The 20,948-nt window shown below is 62.7% G+C and overlaps 3 protein-coding genes across 7 annotated transcripts; 1 reads left to right on the top strand and 2 right to left on the bottom strand.

Annotated features, from left to right (window-relative positions):
• Positions 1-108: 108 nt before the first annotated feature.
• Positions 109-4,193, bottom strand: CPTP (ceramide-1-phosphate transfer protein). 4 transcript variants are annotated; one of them, XM_055382122.2, is made up of 3 exons: positions 4,151-4,193; positions 1,947-2,143; positions 109-1,738 (listed from the first exon to the last, which is right to left on the bottom strand). In XM_055382122.2, the coding sequence occupies exons 2-3, from the start codon at positions 2,066-2,068 to the stop codon at positions 1,216-1,218; spliced, it is 645 nt and encodes a 214-aa protein (XP_055238097.1). In that variant the 5' UTR covers positions 2,069-2,143; positions 4,151-4,193; the 3' UTR covers positions 109-1,215. The 4 variants fall into 4 exon arrangements, with proteins under 4 accessions (XP_055238097.1, XP_055238094.1, XP_063559540.1 ...); XM_055382119.2 differs by having other exon boundaries at positions 3,877-4,176; XM_063703470.1 differs by lacking the exon at positions 4,151-4,193 and adding an exon at positions 3,016-3,724.
• A 6-nt stretch (positions 4,194-4,199) lies between these two features.
• On the top strand, positions 4,200-17,517 carry INTS11 (integrator complex subunit 11). Of its 2 annotated transcripts, XM_055382091.2 has the most exons (17): positions 4,200-4,410; positions 8,020-8,117; positions 8,584-8,657; positions 9,590-9,818; positions 13,504-13,602; positions 13,684-13,718; positions 14,159-14,297; positions 14,735-14,799; positions 15,201-15,390; positions 15,531-15,614; positions 16,001-16,090; positions 16,176-16,338; positions 16,425-16,532; positions 16,619-16,680; positions 16,752-16,894; positions 16,970-17,099; positions 17,194-17,517. In XM_055382091.2, exons 1-17 carry the CDS (start codon positions 4,383-4,385, stop codon positions 17,257-17,259), a joined length of 1,803 nt encoding a protein of 600 aa, XP_055238066.1. In that variant the 5' UTR covers positions 4,200-4,382; the 3' UTR covers positions 17,260-17,517. The 2 variants fall into 2 exon arrangements, with proteins under 2 accessions (XP_055238066.1, XP_055238071.1); XM_055382096.2 differs by lacking the exons at positions 8,020-8,117; positions 8,584-8,657; positions 9,590-9,818 and adding an exon at positions 5,815-5,921 and having other exon boundaries at positions 4,335-4,410.
• On the bottom strand, positions 17,440-20,919 carry PUSL1 (pseudouridine synthase like 1). The gene is made up of 8 exons (XM_055382113.2): positions 20,347-20,919; positions 20,095-20,152; positions 19,794-19,981; positions 19,462-19,611; positions 19,214-19,384; positions 18,381-18,435; positions 18,050-18,212; positions 17,440-17,786 (listed from the first exon to the last, which is right to left on the bottom strand). The coding sequence occupies exons 1-8, from the start codon at positions 20,421-20,423 to the stop codon at positions 17,737-17,739; spliced, it is 912 nt and encodes a 303-aa protein (XP_055238088.1). The 5' UTR covers positions 20,424-20,919; the 3' UTR covers positions 17,440-17,736.
• Between the last annotated feature and the right edge of the window lie 29 nt (positions 20,920-20,948).

Below are 20,948 nucleotides of genomic sequence, written 5' to 3' on the forward strand. Positions count from 1 at the left end.
AGTTAGGTGCACCCACCTCAGCTGTGTCCCTGAGGTGAGGGCCCTCCCCGCCCTCACTGGGTGCCCGTGTCCCCCTGCAGGAAATCAGGCACCCAGTGCACCCCAGCGTCTCCCTCCCAGGAGGCTGTGTGATTTATTAACGTTGGAAGACATCACATAGGTTGCACTCTGGAAGCTCGCGTGTCTGCTGGGCCGTGGGGGACGTCCCTCTGCCACCCCGAGGTGCTGGGGTCCACTGTGAAGAGCCAGTGGCCAGGCCCCAGGCACTGGATGGTGGCTGGGCTGGTTGTGGCTGTCTGGTAGCCTTTGGCTGGGCCACAGGGTCCAGACCCTCCTGTTCCATGCCCCGTGGGTCTCCTGGGCACTGTGGGGAGGGGGCATCAAGGGGCGGGGGGAGAAGGGACATAGCATTTCACTGGGTGTAGCAGAGTCCCAGCTCCTGGGGGCCTTGGGCCGTGCTGTGCAGACCCACGGCCGCTGCAGGAGGTGGCCTGCTGCATCCCTTGGGGAACTGGTGCCGTGCAGGGGCTACGGAGGAGGCTGTCCCAAGGGCGGGGACTTCCTGGGCCCTTCTGTGAGGAGACTTGGTCTCAGCTTCCGGCTGTCCTGCCCCCAGTCTGCCTGGCACGCTGAGGGGCAAACAAGGCGGGAGAGGCGGGGAGAGCCCCACAGTGCCCAGACTGCTGTTGAGGGTTTCTGCCAGCCAGGGCATGGAGGGCACTGAGTCCCCTGGGCTCAAGGCTGCCCACCTGGGCAGACACGGGGTCCCAGGCACGGGCCTGAGATGAGGACACGTCGGCTGGCAAAAAGGAGAAAGGATGGAGCCTCCACACCCCGGGACCTGTGACTTCACCCTGGTTCGCAGATCCACCCCACAGGCTAGGGGGTGGCGACCTTTCGGGCTCTTGCGGGCCCGGCCCCCACCCCTGCCTGCTCTGCTCTGCACCGCACCGCACCCTGGCGAGGCCTGGCTGCACACGCGTGTAACAGGCCGAGGGGGAGCCGTGGCCCAGGCGTCTCGTTCCGGACCGAGAGGGTGGGCCTCTTCTGGGCTGGTCGCCACCTTCTCTGTCACAGTCTGTGGTTCCTAACCAGCTCAGCTCACAGGGGCGACAGTGGATCTCCTGTTCCCGCAGCGCCCAGAAGGCTCTGCCACGGGACTCACGGCCCTGGCCACCGCAGCCGGAAAGCCGGTGCGGCCCTGGCTTCCCGGCCCTAGGGCAGGTCCAGCAGGGAGTGCTCGGCGTAGAGCTTCTGGGAGACGTTGTAGACACGCTGGATGAAGGGGAGGGCCTCGCCTAGCATCTGCACGGCCTGCTCCGGGGGCCCCACGTTCATGGCCTCCAGGAAGACCTCGCGTGTAGGCAGTGTGCAGAAGGCCACGGTGACAGCACGGCGCACGACCCAGGGGTGGTAGGCGGCCAGCGAGGCGTTGTAGGAGTCGGCGCAGAGCGCAGAGGTGCGTGCGTCCTCGGGGCTGGTGCGCAGGCCCTCCAGGAACAGCTGCAGCCAGTGCAGGGCGCGGTGCAGGCGCAGCACCGTCCGGCAGCCAGACTCGGGGTGGTGGGAGCGGCGCTCCAGGTCTACCAGCCGGTTGCTCAGCTCGTGGGCCACCATGGCCTGCAGGCTGTGGTAGTGCTCGCTCTGCGGGCCGCCCCTGAGGCGCTCCATGATCCGCAGCTTGGAGACCACGTCCTTGGAGATGAATGAGAAGATGGTGCCCAGGCTGTTCAGAAACCTGTGGAAGGGAGCGGGGCTCGAGTCCTCGCCCAGGCCTGGGGCAGCCCGCCTGGTGTGCAGGGGACACTGCCCAGCCTGCGGGGACTCACACCCATCTGGAAACGGGCAGCAAAGCTGGTGGGGACAGGCAGTCTGGAGGGAGATGCCACATATGGGACTCGGGCCAGGGGAGCGCCCACCTCAGGAGGCAGCCCTGGCGCACGCACCTGACCAGGCCCTTCCAGCTGGCAATGTAGGGGTCCAGCAAGACTTCTTCCTTCTCATCGAGACACTGCTTGAAACTGACCAGGACGACTTTCAGATTGAAACCTGTCTCCGAGTCATCCATTTTTTGATAGGAACGGAAATACAGTAGGGCTGGGGGGCTGTGTCGCTGGGATCAGCTTGCTCTGTGGCTCATTTTCTGTGTGTGGAGGGGAACAAAATAGCTGCGATCCCATTGCCGCTCACTGAACACTCATGCCCCTCATGGAGCTTCCTCCCAGGAGCTGCCTGGCTCTGCTCCCAGCCAAGCCGCAGGCTCTCAGGCACACCACCCTGACCCACCCTTCATCAGGATTGCGCATTCAGGGACCTTGGCACAGCCCCTCCTGTGGATCAGGCCACTGACTCCGTGTCAGTCCCTGACCCCGGGAGTGGCCCCCTCTGGCTTTATCAGACCACTAGGCCCCGCTGTCTGCAGCAGATGTCTCTGCTGGTGCTTTTTTGTTTGTTTTTGTTTCTCTCTCTAGATGCTGTATCTGTTTTTACCAGCTGGAGAAATACTAAGCCCCTGCCGAGAGCCAAGCACTGTCCTAGGCATCTGGGTGCATGGGGAGTGCGAGCAGCCATCTGGGGTGGGGTCAGATGACAACAAAGACAGGAAGTTCTGAAGTCCTAGACAAGAAAACAGACACAGCAGAAAGCAGAGACGGGTGGGGCCGGGGGTGGGGGGACGCTGCCGGGCAGGCTGCCCCATCTTCCTCACTGCTACATCCCCAAAAGCAGAAAAGAGGCTGTAGGGCTGGCACTTGCTGGATGGATGGACACGTGTTTTCACTCCTGTCGCTGAAACTACATGTCCCACACAGATGGGTTTTACCACTCAGAAGATTGCCACGAGGCCCTTGCACTAGCCCTAGGGAGCCTTCCACGAGTGGCCCAGGCCCTGCTTTGGATTCTGCTGGCATTCACATAGTCACTCCACAGATCCACAGACATCCAGGCACCCATGCTTTGTGTGAGTGTTGCCAAGCACCCTTGCCCTGTCTCCCCGGGTGCCCCACGGGCCCGCACCTGCTCTGGGGAACCTGAGAGTCAGCTGCATTCCACCTCGACCAGGAAGAGGGCCTGGGGGTTCCTAGGCCGGTTGGTGCTGGGAGCCCTGTCCTGGCCTCCCTGGCTGCAGCGACTCCAGCGGTGGGGGAGGGGGAAGGGCACCCAGCCGTGGTGAGAGCTCCTGGCCAGGAGCAGGTGGGCAGGTTGCTCAGCGCCCTAGGACTGGGCCCTTCATCACTAGGGATCATGGGCTGCAAGCCCGGCCCAGCCCGTGGCCCAGGCTGCTGGAGCACTGGTGCCCGGAGGGTGCTGAAGCCTGGCGTTGCAGGCCCCACAGGTTGGGTTGCATGCTTGGCACCAGGCGGAGGCCCCAGATGTGAGCTCACCGGGCTTCAGGTGTGGGGGATGGCTGCTCCTGGGCCTCAGAAAGATGCAGTCCCATAGACTTCCAGCACGCCCCTCCCCTCCTCGGGCCTTAATTTTGTCCGCTGAGAAGATGGTCTCTGAGGCTCTGGGGTTTCCTTCTTGGTCACCAGATATTCTGCGGGCCTTGCCTTCCTGCCCAGATTCGAGCCAGTGGCAAACAGAAGCTGCCAGGAGCCTCTCAGAGCTGTGGCTGGTGGCTCGGGAATAACAGGAAGGGCAGTGGCTGTGCAGGAGGCAGGCAGCTTGCCAGCCCAGGAAGGTGACCCAGGACACCTCCAGGCCTTTCCCAGGGCAGCCCAACGGCCCAAGGTCAGGGCCGGGCGCGAGGGCGGCCTGAGCACACAGCCCGGTGGCTGACAGCAGGCTGGGGGGCCAGCAGGAGACGGGGCCCCACGGCGCCCCAGGCCTTGTGGGTGGGACCAGACCCTGTCGAGCGAGCGCTACAAGTCTCACCTGGGAAGGGGGCTTCAGATGGCACCAGACTGGATGGGCAGCGGTTCGGGTCCCTGCTCCACCGAGAGGCCCAGGAAGGAGCGGAGGCCCGGGGTGGTGTTGGGGAGGGGCCGACCTGAGCTACGGCTCCGTCCTGCGCGGGAGCCGGGTCCTCGGCCACCCGCCCGCTCCGGCCCTCTAGGACGACGTCCCCTCCCGCTCCCGGCCCCTCGGCGACTTCCGGACCGTGCCGGTTGGGTTGGGCAGGTGCAGCCGCCGAGTCCGAGCCGCTCACCTGGGCCGTAGCCGCCGTCCGGGCCCCGTCCCCGCCCTCGCCCCGCCCTCGCCCCGCCCTCATCCGCCGCCCTCATCCGCCGCCCTGATTGGTTGGATGCCGCCCAATCAGGAGGCCCGGCGACCCGACCCGCGTTTCCGGCTAGCGCACCGGAAGTTGCAGCGAAGTGGTTGCGCCTGCGCAGTACATCACCGGAGGCGGGCCTCGCAGGTCCGGGAGCGCGGCGGAGACGATGCCTGAGATCAGAGTCACGCCCTTGGGTGAGTGGGAGCCGCCGGGAGGGCTGTGGGGCGGGCTCCGTATGCGGCTCCGGGCGGGCTGGGCGCCCCGCTCCCTCCCGTTTCTCGTGGAGCCAGGTGCGCGCCGCAGGCGTCCTCCGGTCTCCTCCTCCCCGCGCGGGCCCTGGTGGGAGCCGAGAGGCGGCCTAGTCCTTGCACCCCGGGCCTCCGGCAGTGACGCGAGAACGCGAGCCCAGAGGTTCAGGCGGCCGTGAGGGGACGTCGCAGATGGGCCTTCGCGCTCGCTGTGCGCTTTCGTCGGTGCCTTGACCTCCCCGTGCCGCGCGCTGCCGCCTCCAGCCCTACCAGCCCTTCAGTCCCTTAGCCCCTCAGCCCAGCAGACCCTCAGCCCCCCAGCTCCCCAGCCTCTCAGCCCCCCAGCCCCTCAGTCCCCCAGCCCCTCAGCCCCCCAGCCCCTCAGTCCCCCAGCCCCTCAGTCCAGCAGACCCTCAGCCCCCCAGCTCCCCAGCCCCTCAGCCCCACAGCCCTCCAGTCTCCCAGCCCCTCAGCCCCCCAGCCCCTCAGCCCAGCAGACCCTCAGCCCCTCAGCTCCCCAGCCTCTCAGCCCCCCAGCTCCCCAGCCTCTCAGCCCCCCAGCCCCCCAGCTCCCCAGCCCCTCAGCCCCACAGCCCTCCAGTCTCCCAGCCCCTCAGTCCCTCAGCCCCCAGCCCCTCAGCCCAGCAGACCCTCAGCCCCTCAGCTCCCCAGCCTCTCAGCCCCCCAGCCCCTCAGCCCCCCAGCCCCTCAGCCCCCCAGTCCCCAAGCCCCTTAACCCCCCAAGCCCCTCAGCCCCCCAGCCCCGCTTCTGCCTCCTCACCTCTTGCTTTCTGTCCACCACTGTGTGTGCTCACGCCCGAGTTTCAATCAACTCTCACTTTAGCTCTTGTTTTACCTGATTTCTGCAACACTGAAAAAAATAGCAAAAAACGCAAATATGTACTCCTAAAAGTCCTGACAGTCTGGGCACTGTGGCTCACGCCTGCAATCACAGCACTTTGGAAGGCAGAGGTGGGAGGATCGCTTGAGCCCAGGAGTTCAAGACCAACCTAGCCAACATGGCAAGACCCCATCACTCCAAAAAAAAAAAAAAAAAATGCAAAAATTGGCAGGGCGTGGTGGTGTGTGCCTGTGGTTCAAGCTACTTGGGAGGCTGAGTTGTGAGGATTGCTTGAGCCCAGGAGGTTGAGGCTGCAGTGAGCCATGATTGTGCCACTGCACTCCAGCCTGGGTGACAGCAAAACCATGTCTCAAAAAAAAGTCAAAGTCGTAACAGTATAGAACGATGCAAAGAAGGAAAAAATTAGTCAAAATCAAGGGCCTCAGAAACAGCTGGAGGGACATGGTGTTGGTGGCCAGTCATCCTGATGTCCTTAGCGTTTTCTGCAGGTGCCTGCCCTGTGCTGTCCTGGAACCTGGTCCTTCCACCGGGCAGGGGGTCGAGGGCACCTTCCAGCACAGACACCAGGACGGGATTCCATGTCCTTCCCCATGGCGTGAGCGCTTCCTTGGAGGGTGCCCCCCGCCCCGGTGTGGACACTGTGCTGTGAACACCCCTGGCCTGTGCACACCCCATGGCATTTTGCAGCTGTTTGCATGGGCCCCACTGCCCTCCCCTGCTCTCTGGGTCCTCCGTGGGGTCCTCCCAGCCTGCCCCTTTCCCATTTGGCCTCTCGGCTGCCTGTTCTGCCCACTCTCTGGACATCTGATCTTTCTGATCTTTCATGTGGCTTCAACTACCCCCAGTCTGTACCTGGGTATATTCTCAAGGTCACCTCAGCCAAGGTATCATCAAAGCTGAAGTCCTGTTTCACCGCTTCCCTGCACCAGGGACTGCCTCGGGCTCCGTGTCCGCGCTCACTGGACCACTGCTGTGTCCTGGGGGTCACTCCCACGCCTTGGCCTGTGTGTGGCTCCCCCCCCCGCCGCCGGTCCCCCTACCCACCCTGCCCATCCCTCCCCACCGCCGGTCCCCCCACCCACCCTGCCCGTCCCTCCCCCCCGCTGGTCCCTTCCCTCCGCCCTGCCTGTCCCTCCCTGCTGCCTGTCCCCCCTCCGCCCGCCCCGCTTCTTCTCCCTCCCCTGGACCGTCCCTTCCCCACCCCGTCCCTCCCGCTCCCCCACCCTACCCCTCCCCTCCCCTGCTCAAAAGTTGGCTTCTGGGAGCAGTCTCCTGTCATGGTTCTGGAAGTTTTGAGGCTTCCTCACTCTCTCACCTTGCTCTTTTCTGTCATAGTAACCTTCGTCTGGCGTGCTTCGGGTGTCTTGTTTGTCTGCCGTCTGTCTCCTTGCTGACAGGGATATCTCCTCCTGTCTTCTGAGCCCTGTCCCCTCGTATAGCTCCAGGCTCTATTCCTGCACCTTTCCGCTTTCCTCCCTGGGATCACTGTGGGTCCTGTCGGGAGGGGGGACTGCCAGTATTTCAGGACTGGGCTTTGGAATTCAGAAAACCAGCCCCGGCCCCACGCTTCGGGGCCGTGTGCCACAAGTGCCTCTGTGGCCTTAGGTCCCTGGCCATGAAGAGGGGCGGCCCTCCCTTCCCACAGGTGCCAGAGGGCCTCTGTGAGCCTGGCGTGGCTTGGGGTAGGAGATGCAGAGGGAGGAGACAGCTGAGACCCTGCTCTCAGAGAGCTCACACCCAGCGGGGGCAGGAACAGGCCTGGAAGAGAACCTGAGACCCCCTCTCTGTGGCAGGCAGCCCCTCGGCTGTGGCCCCGTCATCCTGATGTGTGGTGCTGGCTTTGGACACTTCGAGTGGCTGGCAGGGGGAGGTGGGTGGGATTCAAGGGGAAAACTGTTCACTGCCATCAGACTCCCGCCCAGACACAGTCTGTGCAGGGGCCGTGACCCTTTCCCTCGGGCCCCCAGGCCACATGAGGGGGCTGAGTGTGCCTTGGCTGGCCAAGGCCTCTGGCTGGAGCAGCTGGGCAGGGCTGCTTGGCTGTCAGGAGTGTGGGAGGGCTGCAGATGAGGGTCTGTGTTGGGGGCTGCATGGTGTGCAGTGGTGTGAGGCTCGTGTTGCCACGCTGGCCACTGCTGGACCACTGGCACCGTGTTCGCTATGGCATGGCTGAGGCTGTGTGGCGCCCCTCCACAGCCGCACCACCAGAGAACACCCAGTGCCAGCACTTAGTCAGTCACTGCCTTGCCTGCCTGGGGAAAGATCCTGGAGAAGGTGGCCTCATTGGTTTGCAGCTCTGCTGGGGGTCCAGCCACAGCCCAGGAGTGACTCTGACTGAGGTGTTGGCCCCACAGACCAGCCATTGTCTCTGTTGGAGGCTGAGGACCACAGCACACTGCCCACTACTTAGCCAGCAGGCCGTGGCCACCTTAAGAGGCCAGGGGAAGCTGGCGGGGGAGGGTGTGTGGGCTGCCAGCCTCCACCCTGGACATGATGGTGTGGGGCATGGTCCCCTGTGTCCCCTTTCCTGTGAGTAGGGGTGGCCCTGCTTCTTGGCCCGTGTGTCTGTCCACACAGCAGACTTGGTCCGGTTTCCTCAGTGCACTGGGGTCCTGCAGAGCTTGGGGAGGCAGCACAGGGGGCTGGGGGCGGGGGGGCGCAGCAGTGACTCTCATCTGCCCTCCCTCGAGTAGGGGCCGGCCAGGACGTGGGCCGAAGCTGCATCCTGGTCTCCATTGCGGGCAAGAATGTCATGCTGGACTGTGGAATGCACATGGGCTTCAATGACGACGTGAGTCCCTTGGGCAGGAGGCCCAGAGGCTGGGAGAGCCGGCCATCCACAGCTGGACCCTGGGCCTCAGAGCCGGGACAGTGGGGTGGTGGGCAGCAGTGGTTGTGCTTGGACGGCTGCACCCTGTGGGGAGCAGGGATGGGTGGGCCTGGCCGAGGTGAGCCCCTGCGTGGCGGGGTCCCCCTGTGCTGGCGCTGAGCCCCAGCCCCGGCGTCCTGTAGGCTGGGCTCCGTGAGACCCTGGGCTCAGCTTCCAGCTCACATCTGTCAGTGAGTTTGGGGGTAACCTCGGCCCCTCCGCATGCTGTGAGCAGCCAGGGGTCCTGGTGCCACCTGCGGGATGGGAGTGCCCAGCCTGAGTCTGCACATAGAACCCCCCTTCCTGGGGGCCCCTCCCTGGGGCATGGGTGGCCCCAGATGCTGCCTGGAGACCACTGTGCAACCTGAAACCCCCACATCCTTCCCAGCGACGCTTCCCTGACTTCTCCTACATCACCCAGAACGGCCGCCTAACAGACTTCCTGGACTGCGTGATCATTAGGTGGGTTCCTGTTGGGGGCCTTGAGGGTCCCATGTCTGTGCCTGTGGGGCTTGGGCCACCTTGCTTGGTCTCGGCAGCGTTTGGCAACGGGCCTGTGCCATCCTTGATCCTCAGGGGGCTTCTAGGCCCCAGGATCTGCTCCCTGCCTGCCTTACTGGTCACACACATGGCCTGGTCTCTGTCTGTTCTTCCGGCCCTGCCCTCTGAACCCTACTTTCTGAACCCGGCCCTCCAGGCTTCACCCTCTCTGATGCCTTCACTGTCTCAGGATCTTTAAACCCCACTGTCTTGTTGGCGATTCCAGAGTCCCGAGTCTGCCCTGACCCCAGCCTTTAGGGTTCAGCAGCTCATGACCCGCTGGTCTGGGTGGCCTCATCTGGACGGCCACAGCACTCCTGCTGGCCCCTCTGCCCTTCCCTGCCCTGTCCTCCCCAGCAGCCAGGCCCGTGAAGCCTGGAGAAGCCCCTTCTCCTCTCCGGAGGCAGCGTCCTCAGCTGCCCCTGAGCCCCTCGTGGTTGTGGTTTCTTCTCAGACACGGTGGGGTCCCCAATGCCTTCCTGGGGCTTGCCAGGCGCTGCCCTTGCCCTCAGGTCTGTGCCACCTTCACCTGCAGCTCCACTCAGCCTGTCCTGACTGCCTGAAAAGCCAGCGGCTCCCCTATGTGTGGTTCCCTCAGCAGCTTTGCATTGTCTCGCGAGCATGTCGCCATCACCGACGTGTTCAATTTCCCGTTTGCTTATTGCCTTGCTAGACTTTGAGACTGAAAGTTCCAGGGAGACAGTTTTGTGTTTGCTCATTACTGACTCTTCGGTACTCGGGATGGGGCCTGGTGCACGGCAGGCGAATGAAGGGGCCGGTGACCCACAAGCCCAGAGCGGGGGTGAAGGCTGGGGCAGGGTGGGCCCAGGCTGACCTGTGCTGCGTCCCCCTAGCCACTTCCACCTGGACCACTGCGGGGCACTCCCCTACTTCAGCGAGATGGTGGGCTACGACGGGCCCATCTACATGACTCACCCCACCCAGGCCATCTGCCCCATCTTGCTGGAGGACTACCGCAAGATCGCCGTAGACAAGAAGGGCGAGGCCAACTTCTTCACCTCCCAGATGATCAAAGACTGCATGAAGAAGGTGGTGGCTGTCCACCTCCACCAGACGGTCCAGGTTAGGTTCCCAGGGCCACAGCTGGCACAGTCACTGCCCACCCCCACACCAGCCATGCCCTCCGCCCGTTCTACACAGTCTCTGGAAGGCTGGGGCCTCAGGGTGAGCCCACCCCACCTCACTCTTGCGTCCAGCACCGTGGGGACACCAGGAGGCGTCAGCGTGAGGACGCGGGTCCCAGACCAGACTGGGCGCCGACCCGGGAGAGCACGTGCAGGGTGGGGGTATGCACCGGCTTACGAACCCACCTGGCTCTGTCCGAGCGGCGCCGAAATGGCCAGAGTGGGACAGGCTGGTGCCCTCAGAGCGCTTGGAGCGGCCAGAGACTCGCTGGAGCTCCCGGGGTGTTGCCGGGCAGGGAGGCAGGGGCTGGAGGGGAGATGGGCCAGCTCTGGAGGGTGCCTGGTTCTGGGTGTATGTCAGGGAAGAAGTGAAGGTTAAATCAGCGAGTGACAGGTGAAATTCCATTTCTGACAAAGATTATGGGTTTGTCTGTGTCTCATTGGAATCTCTGGGTATTGCTTTTATATTTCTTGAAACTATGTTAGGTATCTATGTATTTTGGAACATTTAATTTTCTGATTGAACTTGTCAAAATGAAGTATATTTATCTTTTTTGTTGTGAAACTTTAATTTTTTTTTTTTTTTTGACAGTGTCTCACTTTGTTACCCAGGCTGGAGTGTGATCTTGGCTCACTGCAGCCTCAGCCTCCCAGGTTGAGGTGATCTCCCACCTCGGCCTCCCAAGTAGCTGGGACTACAAGCATGTGTCCATACGCCCAGCTAATTTATTTTGGTATTTTTTGTAGAGATGGGGTATGTGTTGCTAAGGCTCTCGAACTCCTGGGCTGGGCTCCAGGGATCCTCCCACCTCAGCCTCTCAAAGTGCTTGGATTACAGGCATGAGTCACCACGCCTGGCAACTCCCTCAGTACATTTTAAACCCAGAAAGACATCATGTCTAATGCCTGGTAACACCAACATTTGCTTAGTTTTATTTCTATATTTATCCTTTTTGTTGGGCATCCTGCATTTTTTCTACTTTTTACTTGGGATAATTTGCCTTCTGCCTGAAGAATATGAGTGTGGGTTTGCTGGTGCTGAATTCTGTCAATTTTTATTTGCCTTGGCCAGGCGCGGTGGCTCACGCCTGTAATCCCAGCACTTTGGGAGGCCGAGACAGGCGGATCACGAGGTCAGGAGATCGAGACCATCCTGGCTAACACGGTGAAACCCCGTCTCTACTAAACAAAATACAAAAAATTAGCTGGGCGTGGTGCGGGCGCCTGCAGTCCCAGCTACTCGGGAGGCTGAGGCAGGAGAATGGCTGAACCTGGGAGGCGGAGCTTGCAGTGAGCCGAGATCCCACCACTGCACTCCAGCCTGGGAGACAGAGCGAGACGCGAGACTCCGGCTCAAAAAAAAAAAATTTATTTGCCTGCAAATGGATTTACTTTATCCTCGTTCTTAAAGGACTTTTTTCCCTTAGGTGTGTAAGATTTTAGGTTGACAGTATTTTGTCTCTGCACTTTGCAAACAACGTTCTGTCTCTGGGCATGGGCAGCCGTAGGGTCTGAGCACGAGCCTTGGTTTTTGGTGCTTGTGCTCCGATGGGCTGACATGTATCCTCAGCCTGTTCAGAGTTTGAGGCCTCTTGGATCTGTGGCTTGAGGCCTTCATCATGTTTCTTCCGGTGTTGTTTCTGCCCCGTTCCTGCTCCTCCAGGGACCCCGAGAGCCTGACGTTCAACCTCTTGAAACTCCGTCATCTGTTTGTCTTTCCTGTTTCCTGATGGATATTCCCTCTGGTGTCTTTCAGTTCATGGATTCTCTTCTGGTTATGTGTCATATGGTGTTAAATTCATCCGTTGAATTCTTTTTTTTTTCTTTTTTTTTTTGAGACGGAGTTTCGCTCTCATTGCCCAGGCTGTAGTGCAGTGGTGCGATCTCAGCTCACCTTGAACCTCCACCTTCTGCGTTCAAGCGATTCTCCTGCCTCAGCCTCCCGAGTAGCTGGGATTACAGGCGTGTGCCACCACACCCAGCTAATTTTGTATTTTTTTTTTAGTAGAGACGGGGGTTTCACCATGTTGGTCAGGCTGGTCTTGAACTCCTGACCTCAGGTGATCCACCCGCCTTGGCCTCCCAGAGTGCTGGGATTACAGGAGTGAGCCACTGCACCTGGCCAAAATTTTGTTTTTAAATTAGCCTGGCGTGGTGGGTGTGTGCCTATAGTCCCAGCTATTTGGGAGGCGGAGGTGGAGGCGGGAGGATGCTTGAGCCCAGGAGTTTGAGTGAGCCATGATTGCGCCACTGCAGCCTGGGTGACAGCCCCACCGTGTCTCTCAATTTTATTTATTTATTTTTTTTTTGAGACAGAGTCTCGCTCTGTCGCCCAGGCTGGAGTGCAGTGGCGTGATCTCGGCTCACTGCAACCTCCGCCTCCCGGGTTCAAGCAGTTCTCCTGCCTCAGCCTCCCGAGTAGCTGGGATTACAGGTGCACACCACCACATCCGTCTAATTTTGTATTTTTAGTAGAGACGGGCTTTTTCCGTGTTGGTCAGGCTGGTCTTGAACTCCCAACCTCAGGTGATCCACCCGCCTCAGCCTCCCAAAGTGCTGGGATTACGCATGAGCCACCGTGCCCGGCAAGTTTTAAATGAATAAATTTAATTTAAAAGAAGTCTAGTTTTTTGCCAGTTTTTTTTTTTTTTTGACACTCTCGCTCTTGTTGCCCAGGCTGGAGTGCAATGGCACAATCTCAGCTCACTGCAATCTCCGCCTCCCGGGTTCAAGTAATTCTGCCTTAGCCTACTGAGTAGCTGGGATTACAAGCACCCACCACCATGCCCAGCTAACTTTTGTATTTTTAGTAGAGACAGGGTTTCACTTTGTCGGCCAGGATGGTCTTGAACTCCTGACTTCAGATGATCTGCCCACGTTGGTCTCCCAAAGTGCTGGGATTAAAGGTGTGAGCCACTGTGCCTAGCCCAGTATTTTTTTGTTTGTTTTTATCGAGATGGAGTCCTGCCCCATTGCCCAGGCTAGAGTGCAGTGGCGTGATCTCAGTACACTGCAACCTCCACTTCCCAGGTTCAAGCGATTCTCCTGCCTCAGCCTCCTGAGCAGTTGGGATTACAGGCGCGCACCTCCACACCTGGCTTACTTTTGTATTTTTAGTAGAGACGGGGTTTCACCATGTTGGCCAGGCTGGTCTCCAATTCCTGACCCCAAGGGATCCACCTTAGGCCTGGCCGCCAACATTCTGAACCTTGTCTTTTCTCTGTCATGTATTCAAAGTCCACGCTGGAAACTCCAATTTCAGGTCCCTTCAGTTTTCTGTCCGTTGTCTTTCGTTCTTTGTCCACGTTGCCCGTCCCTTGTGAACTGGATGCTTGTGTGTGAGCAACAGGGACTGAAAAGCTCAGTGCAGTGCCCTCACTCCCCTCCCCTGCCTCCCTCCCCGCCCCCGCCTCCCTCACTCCCTGCCCCTGCCTCCCTCCCCGCCCCCGCCTCCCTCACTCCCCGCCCCTGCCTCCCTACCTCCCCGCCCCCACCTCCCTCGCTCCCGCCCCCACCCCCTCGCTCCCCTCCCCCCGCCTCCCGCGCTTCCCGTCCCCCGCCTCCCTCCCTCCCCGCCCCTCTGCTGTGAGGACACAGCCTGAGCGCAGCCCTGTCCTCCACAGGTAGATGATGAGCTGGAGATCAAGGCCTACTATGCAGGCCACGTGCTGGGGGCAGCCATGTTCCAGATTAAAGTGGGCTCAGAGTCTGTGGTCTACACGGTCAGTGGAAGGGCTTGAGGCTCGGGAGGGGCTGCTGGGGTGGGAGGCACCCTCCTCATGGCATCCTTGATCGTTCACCAGGGTGATTATAACATGACCCCAGACCGACACTTAGGGTAAGTAGGCTGAGGTGTCTTTTTGTCCCGTGGGCCCCCCTGGAGCTCAGGACCCTTGCAGGTGTCAGGGAGCCAGCCCTTCAGTGGCCAGCCTGGCAGTGTCTCCCATGTCCTGTGCGGCCTGGAGAGCCCCTTCGTTCTGGGCCCAAATGCGCGAAGGCACAGGGTCCAGGCGGGGGCCTCTGTCCCTCCTTCTCTCTCTTCCCAAGTGTCTGGGTGGGTGCCTCTGTCTCGCTCTTCCGAAGTGTCTGGGTGGGTGCCTCTGTCTCTCCTCTCTCTTCCCAAGTGTGCTGCCCACAGCATTTTACCAGCTGGCTCTTTCCAGCCAGAGTGACCTAGGAAGGCGGCTGGGCGTGGTACTGGGGTCCAGCTTGTCACACCCAGCCCTGCAACTGTGGGGACAGTGCATCGTGGCTCACACCCCCACCCCCGTGTTCCAGAGCTGCCTGGATTGACAAGTGCCGCCCCAACCTGCTCATCACAGAGTCCACGTACGCCACGACCATCCGTGACTCCAAGCGCTGCCGGGAGCGAGACTTCCTGAAGAAAGTCCACGAGACCGTGGAGCGTGGTGGGAAGGTAGCTGCAGCAGGGGTGGGGACATGGGCCCTCGGCCATGTTGGGCTGGTCTTTCTGGCAGGCTTGGCTGCCCTTGGCATGGGTCAGGGTCTCAGGGTGGGGGGGTACTGCATTTTCAGGCAGGGAGGGAGGAAGATTTGCTCAGCATTGAGGAGAAAAACTCAGAGACCCTTTCCTAGGGAGCCCCTTTTCCCTCCTACCTCAGGTGCGGACGAAGCCCTGGCCAGGCTCCTTCTGTCTCTCATGCGGCTCCCTCCTGTCTCTCATGCGGCTCCCTTCTGTCTCTGGAGAGCGGCTGGGACGGGACTGGGAGCAGATGAGAGGCTAAGGTCCCTATGAGGCCGCAGCTCTTGGGCACCTGGCCGTGCCCTCACTGGACGCTGCCTGCTGTGTCGAGGGGCCACGTGCCCAGGGCTCCTGCCTTGTGTCCCCCTCAGGTGCTGATACCTGTGTTCGCGCTGGGCCGCGCCCAGGAGCTCTGCATCCTCCTGGAGACCTTCTGGTAGGTGCCGCCAGGACGGCTCTTTAAGGAGCCCCTGGCCCGGCCTGAACACAGTCCAGTTGATGGGCAGCCCTGTCCAGCGTAGCGGTGGCATCTTGGCCCTGCTTGCTGCTGTCCTGGGGGGCCGCTCGTGTGCTGTGTGACCCCAGGAGGCCTGTGACATCCCATCAGCTCCACTGTGTGCGGCTCTTGTAGGGGTTCCTGGTTCTCCGCTGAGCCCGGCTGCTGCAGGGCTTAATGGGACATAGGCTGAGGGCACTGGCCTCCCATGGTCGCGACTGGACTCAACCTGGCCAGTGCATGGGCTGTGCAGACACGGGTGTGGGGGGTGATGCGGCCGAGTCCTGCCCTGCAGCATCCTCCCCTGTGGCCACTGTGCTGACTGGGCCAGTGGTCCCCAGGGAGCGCATGAACCTGAAGGTGCCCATCTACTTCTCCACGGGGCTGACCGAGAAGGCCAACCACTACTACAAGCTGTTCATCCCCTGGACCAACCAGAAGATCCGCAAGACTTTCGTGCAGAGGAACATGTTTGAGTTCAAGCACATCAAGGCCTTCGACCGGGCTTTTGCTGACAACCCAGGACCGATGGTGAGGCCCGCGGCAGGGCTGGCCAGCACATCCACATCCGTCGGTCTCCTGTCTTCCGCAGGTGTCTGGGCTTGAGCCTGCAGTGGGGGTGGGGGGCATCTGCCGCCCTGACCCCCCACCCGGCCCTGTGTGTCCTGTAGGTTGTGTTTGCCACGCCAGGAATGCTGCACGCTGGGCAGTCCCTGCAGATCTTCCGGAAATGGGCCGGAAACGAAAAGAACATGGTGAGGGCATGGTGAGGTGTGGGAATCTGGAAGCTGGAGGCCGACGGGTTGTCCTTCCACCCATGCTGTCTCTGAGCTCTCACTGGCTTGGCCTCGTGCTGGCCAAGGGACGTGGCTGCTGCTGCTGGGGAACGGGGGCGATGTCCGCCTGGAGCTGCTCAGTCTCTCTGTGACGCAGCCTGTCCACCTCGGGCAGAACAGCCCCAGCCCAGCCCTGGACAGTCTTGTGCCAAAACCTGAGCCCTTTGGAGTCTGCAGCTAGGCTTGGTCGGGCGCCACTGGCAGGTGGAAACAGCTTCCAGGGGTTCAGGTGGGGGCATCCCGGGCAAGGCCTTGAGGTGCCAAGGCTGGAGTCCCCTGGCTGTGAGCTCTGTGCCTGCCCCCAGGTCATCATGCCCGGCTACTGCGTGCAGGGCACCGTCGGCCACAAGATCCTCAGCGGGCAGCGGAAGCTCGAGATGGAGGGGCGGCAGGTGGTGAGTCTCGACCCCGCACTGGGCTGGCAGGGCCGAGAGGCACCTCCTGGTGGTAATCGCTGTCCACGCCCCGTGGCCTCTGCAGCTGGAGGTCAAGATGCAGGTGGAGTACATGTCATTTAGCGCACACGCGGACGCCAAGGGCATCATGCAGCTGGTGGGCCAGGCAGAGCCAGAGAGCGTGCTGCTGGTGCATGGCGAGGCCAAGAAGATGGAGTTCCTGAAGCAGAAGATCGAGCAGGAGCTCCGTAGGCAGCCGGGCGGGCGGCGTGGGGCCCACCTCGGGTCAGCACGGGCAGCCTGGGCTGAGGCTCTCTCTTCCCCCGGGGTCCAGGGGTCAGCTGCTACATGCCGGCCAATGGCGAGACGGTGACGCTGCCCACAAGCCCCAGCATCCCTGTAGGCATCTCGCTGGGGCTGCTGAAGCGGGAGATGGCGCAGGGTATGCGGGCTGGGCAGGGCAGGGTGCTCGGGGCAGGCGGCTGGGAGTGGCCCTCACATTGATGGCTCCTGCCGCCTCCTCCGCAGGGCTGCTCCCTGACGCCAAGAAGCCTCGGCTCCTGCACGGCACCCTGATCATGAAGGACAGCGTGAGTGCCAGGACGGTCTCTGGAGGGGGGAGGGCCGCTGCTGCGCTCCCTGACCTGTCCCTGCCCCACAGAACTTCCGGCTGGTGTCCTCAGAGCAAGCCCTCAAAGAGCTGGGTCTGGCTGAGCACCAGCTGCGCTTCACCTGCCGCGTGCACCTGCATGACACACGCAAGGAGCAGGAGACGGCATTGCGCGTCTACAGCCACCTCAAGAGGTGGGCGCCCGGCCCCACCCCCCCACTCCCTTGGGCCCTGGGGGCCAGGCAGGGTCTCACCGAGCCTCCCCACAGCATCCTGAAGGACCACTGTGTGCAGCACCTCCCAGACGGCTCTGTGACAGTGGAGTCCATCCTCATCCAGGCAGCCGCCCCTTCTGAGGACCCAGGCACCAAGGTGCTGCTGGTCTCCTGGACCTACCAGGTAAGGGGTGACCCCCCACCCCACCGCGGTCAGCACAGGTGTCACCACTCCTCCCTGTTCTGCACCACCCACAATGCTCTTGCCTCTGCCCTAGGATGAGGAGCTGGGGAGCTTCCTCACGTCTCTGCTGAAGAAGGGCCTCCCCCAGGCCCCCAGCTGAGGCCGGCAACTCACCCAGCCACCACCTCTGCCCTCTCCCAGCTGGACAGACCTGGGCCTGCACTTCAGGACTGTGGGTGCCGTGGGTGAACAGACCCTGCAGGTCCCATCCCTGGGGACAGAGGCCTTGTGTCACGTGCCTGCCCAGGCAGCTGTTTCCAGCTGAAGAAACAAACTGGTGTCCAGGCTGTCTTGCCTTTATTCCTGGTTAGGGCAGGTGGTCCTAGACAGCAGTTTCCAGTAAAAGCTGAACAAAAGACTACTGGGTACCCTCTTCTTGGTGTACATGGCTGTGTCCTGCACTGTGCCCCATCCCGCCTGGGACAGAGACGGGCATCCAGGGTGCTGGGACCCGGGCAGGGAGGCTACTGTGGAGACCAGGCAGCAGTGCTGTGGGCCCCAAGCAGCTGTGACTGCCCTGGCTTGACCAGCACAGGGTTGGGCCTGGTGTGGCCTAACTTTGGCTGAGTGTCCAGGGTCATCCATGGCTCCCGAACTGTGGCCCCTGCAGGGTGCAGGAGGCAGCACCTGTGGACGGACCAGACCCTGCGTCGGCCTGGGGCAAGACCGGCCCAGCACCCTCCCCACCGCTGAGACCACTCCCATGACCAGGGAGTGGGCCAGCCCAGGACGGGCTACGGGCTGGGCTGAGGGACTGCAGCCCTGGGTGGGGGCTCCTTCACCCCCAGTTGTCTTGCTGCAGTCAGTGGCCCCTGGCCCCCCGACCCCATGCCTTGGCCACAGTAGTCACTGGGCACATGACAGGAGCTTCTCGTGCCTATTTTTCTTACCGAGGTTCCCATACAGCACTGACTTGAGGAATAAGCCGTGGGCTGGGGCTACACGTGTCTGGTGCTTGCCCAGGGGATCTTGGCTCTCCAGAATCGTCTTCACCTGGGCAGGTGCCAAAGTCCCCAGCCCCACGGCCACCAGCACAGCTGTCATCCTCCGTACCTGTGACCCAGAGCCATCTGTGACTCAGAGCCGCCCGTGACCCACCAGCACAGCCGTCATCCTCCGTACCTGTGACCCAGAGCCGCCCACGACCCAGAGCCAAGACTGCACAGGGGCCTGCCCACCCTCAGCGCCACCCCCTGGGGACAGCCCCAGAACAGAGCCCACCTGTCTATACAGGAAGGACTGGCTCTCAAACTCCAGGTTGCAGAACTGTAGCTTCCTGGAAAAACATGTACCTGTAGGTGTCTGTGGGGCAGTGTCTGCCATCCCCAGCCTACTATGTGGCCTTGGACGGGAGAGTGACAGAGTGGGCCTCAAGACAAGCCTGGTTCCCATTAGCTTGGCCACCAGGGGCCCTGGCTGATCTCCTGCCCCCAGTGAGGCCCATTGGAAGGGCTTAAAACCAGAGAAGCAATGCTTGGGCAAGGAGGCAGCAGGATCCTGGAGGCTGGGCAGGTAGCCTGGCCATCCCAGAGGGGCTTGCCCTGGGCCCTCACCTAGGGTCCTGGTGCAGGGTCTGGGAACGTGGCTGGTGCGGGTGCCAGAGACCCCCAGTCCTGTACCTGCTGCTCTGCCACAGGAGTCTGGGGCTGGCAGAAGTTCTTCCTCCCTTCAGGGCTCACCCCAATAGGGGAGGTTCTGGTCAGAAGCTGCCACCTGGTGGGTGGCCCTCGGGACAGTGCTGGGGGCAGCAGAAACCACCCCAGAACCACTGGCACCAGTGAGACCTTTCCAGTAGCTGCCAACATTCTTCCATCAGGCATGGCAGGGGTTTTTCAGAGACAAGCAGCCTTCCCTGTTCTCTGCTCCCCAGCCTGGGGGAGGGCACAGCTGGAGGCTGGGGGGCGTCCGGGCGACTCCCCTCCAGCTGTCCAGGTCCTGAGGACTCCCGGCTGCCTGCCTCCCGCCTCACCTTGCCTTAGAACTGGGGGAGGTGCTGGAGCTAAAATCAACACGTGACTTGAGGGCAGGGCCACAGCCCAGGGGCCCCTCCTCACCTGCTCTCCTCGGGGGTGACTAAGGGGCTGGCTTGGCCTGGGGAAACGGAGACCCGGCGCAGCGTTCGCACGGGGCTCGGCACCGGGCTGCCAGCGGACTGGAAGGCGCTGAAGTCGTGTGTGCCGAGGAGGTGCTGGGCGGCTTCCTGCATGGCGACCACATCCAGGCAGCTTCAGGGACCAGGGTGACCGTCAGGAGGGTGGGGCCGGCCTGCCCGCCCCCTCCCCGCTGTCAGGGCCACACTCACTCTGCCGGGAGAGCCCAGCATAGGTTGCGTTCAAACACTGGCAGCTCATCACGCCGGTGACAGCCAGTGGCCAGACGGTACAGGTAGGTCCGGGACGTGGCTGCGTGACGAGCGTGGAAGTCGCTGGGCACTCGGAAGGCCCGCAGGACCCTATGGCGGCAGGTAAAGCTCACCGGAGGAACGACCCCGCCCGCCCGCGGTGTCACATTGGCTCTCCTTCCCCCTCGAGCTCCGACCAGACAACGAAGTCTGTCTCAGATCTCCAGCCTCCGCCCGCCACAGATGGAGTGGGGAAGCCACAGCCCCAGGGGCTGCTTAGGTCGCGGGCTCACCTGATGGCCGGGTGCCGCAGGTGTGTGTTGAGGGCCTCGGCCAGGACCTCGGGCGGGAAGGGCGGCCGGCCTGAGCGGCGCTGGACGTCCAGGTGCGCCGCGTTGCTCAGGGCGTGGACCCCGGCGTCCGTGCGGCTGGAGATGGTGAACCTGACCGGCTCCACGGAATTCAGCCGCTCAGCGGCCTCCTGCAGGACCGAGCCGCGGGGCGGGCGGGTGAGCGAGGCCGGACCCCGGGGACGCGCGGGCGGGAGCCTCCTCCTTAGCCCTCACCGGGCGTCCCGTGACCGGCTGAGCTCACCTCCAGGTAGTTCTGGACCCCGACGGCGCGCTGAGTGCCCCTGACGGCCGCGACCCCGCTGCGGGCAGAAGCGGGCGGAGGTTACCGGGGGCGCCCTGCCCTGGGATCTCCGCCGCCCTCTGAGGCCAGGGCCGCTTCCTCCCCCGAACGTTTGGAACCCGCGTCCAGAGACATCCGCCTGCCCGCCCGCGCCCTCCTTCCCGCCTCCGCCCGGGCCCACGTGGCGCCCGCCGCTGCGCCCGGGAAACCTACTTAAAGTCGGTGCCCACGTACTGGAAGTACACAAGATAGCGCGCGCGCATCGAGCCTGAGGCCGGCGCCGAACTCATGGCGGAGCCCAGCCGGTGGCGTCAGAGGCGGCCTCCAGCGCAGGAATCCTGTGCGCGCGCGCGCGCGGACGCGGCCTGGTCACGCCCCACCCCACCCCCGGCCGCTCTTGCGCCTGCGCAGTGGCACCGCGCCACGGCGGCCAGAGACGGGGAGCGGAGGCGGGGCCCGGCTTAGGGAGCGGCTGCAAAGTGCCGGCCCGCCGCCGAGCGCAGGCGCTCTACCTCTACCGCGGCGCCCCGGGAGGCGCGCACGCAACCACGCGGTCACCCCGCGCTCTCGCGGGCGTGCATTCGTTCACTCGCTCATTCATTCGCCGCCGCCCACACTCCCCGAGCGCGCCCGTTCGCCGCGTTGCGGCCAAGTCCTCCCAGACGTGGTTTTTGCAAACGCCCTGAGTTGCGCAACGGCCGGGATGGTTGGAGCGGGCGGGCCCGCGCCCTCCCCGCGCCCTCCCCGCGCCCCACGTTTCCACCGACTGTCCCCGGAGTCGGCCGTGGCAGGCCCCGCCTCACTTCCGGACCGGG

The sequence above is a fragment of the Gorilla gorilla genome, chromosome 1, assembly GCF_029281585.2.
Source record: "Gorilla gorilla gorilla isolate KB3781 chromosome 1, NHGRI_mGorGor1-v2.1_pri, whole genome shotgun sequence".
NCBI lineage: Eukaryota > Metazoa > Chordata > Mammalia > Primates > Hominidae > Gorilla > Gorilla gorilla.

Coding starts and splice junctions, on each gene's coding strand:
- INTS11 (XM_055382091.2), top strand. CDS start 4,383: ATGCCTGAGATCAGAGTCACGCCCTTGG. Junction 4,411..8,019: donor GATCAGAGTCACGCCCTTGG/GTGAGTGGGAGC, acceptor TCCCTCGAGTAG/GGGCCGGCCAGGACGTGGGC. Junction 13,603..13,683: donor CAGAGTCTGTGGTCTACACG/GTCAGTGGAAGG, acceptor ATCGTTCACCAG/GGTGATTATAACATGACCCC.
- PUSL1 (XM_055382113.2), bottom strand. CDS start 20,423: ATGAGTTCGGCGCCGGCCTCAGGCTCGATGCGCGCGCGCTATCTTGTG. Junction 19,385..19,461: donor TGCTGGGCTCTCCCGGCAGA/GTGAGTGTGGCC, acceptor TGGTCCCTGAAG/CTGCCTGGATGTGGTCGCCA. Junction 18,213..18,380: donor AGTCCTTCCTGTATAGACAG/GTGGGCTCTGTT, acceptor TCTGGGTCACAG/GTACGGAGGATGACAGCTGT.
- CPTP (XM_055382122.2), bottom strand. CDS start 2,068: ATGGATGACTCGGAGACAGGTTTCAATCTGAAAGTCGTCCTGGTCAGT. Junction 1,739..1,946: donor AGCTGGAAGGGCCTGGTCAG/GTGCGTGCGCCA, acceptor TCCCTTCCACAG/GTTTCTGAACAGCCTGGGCA.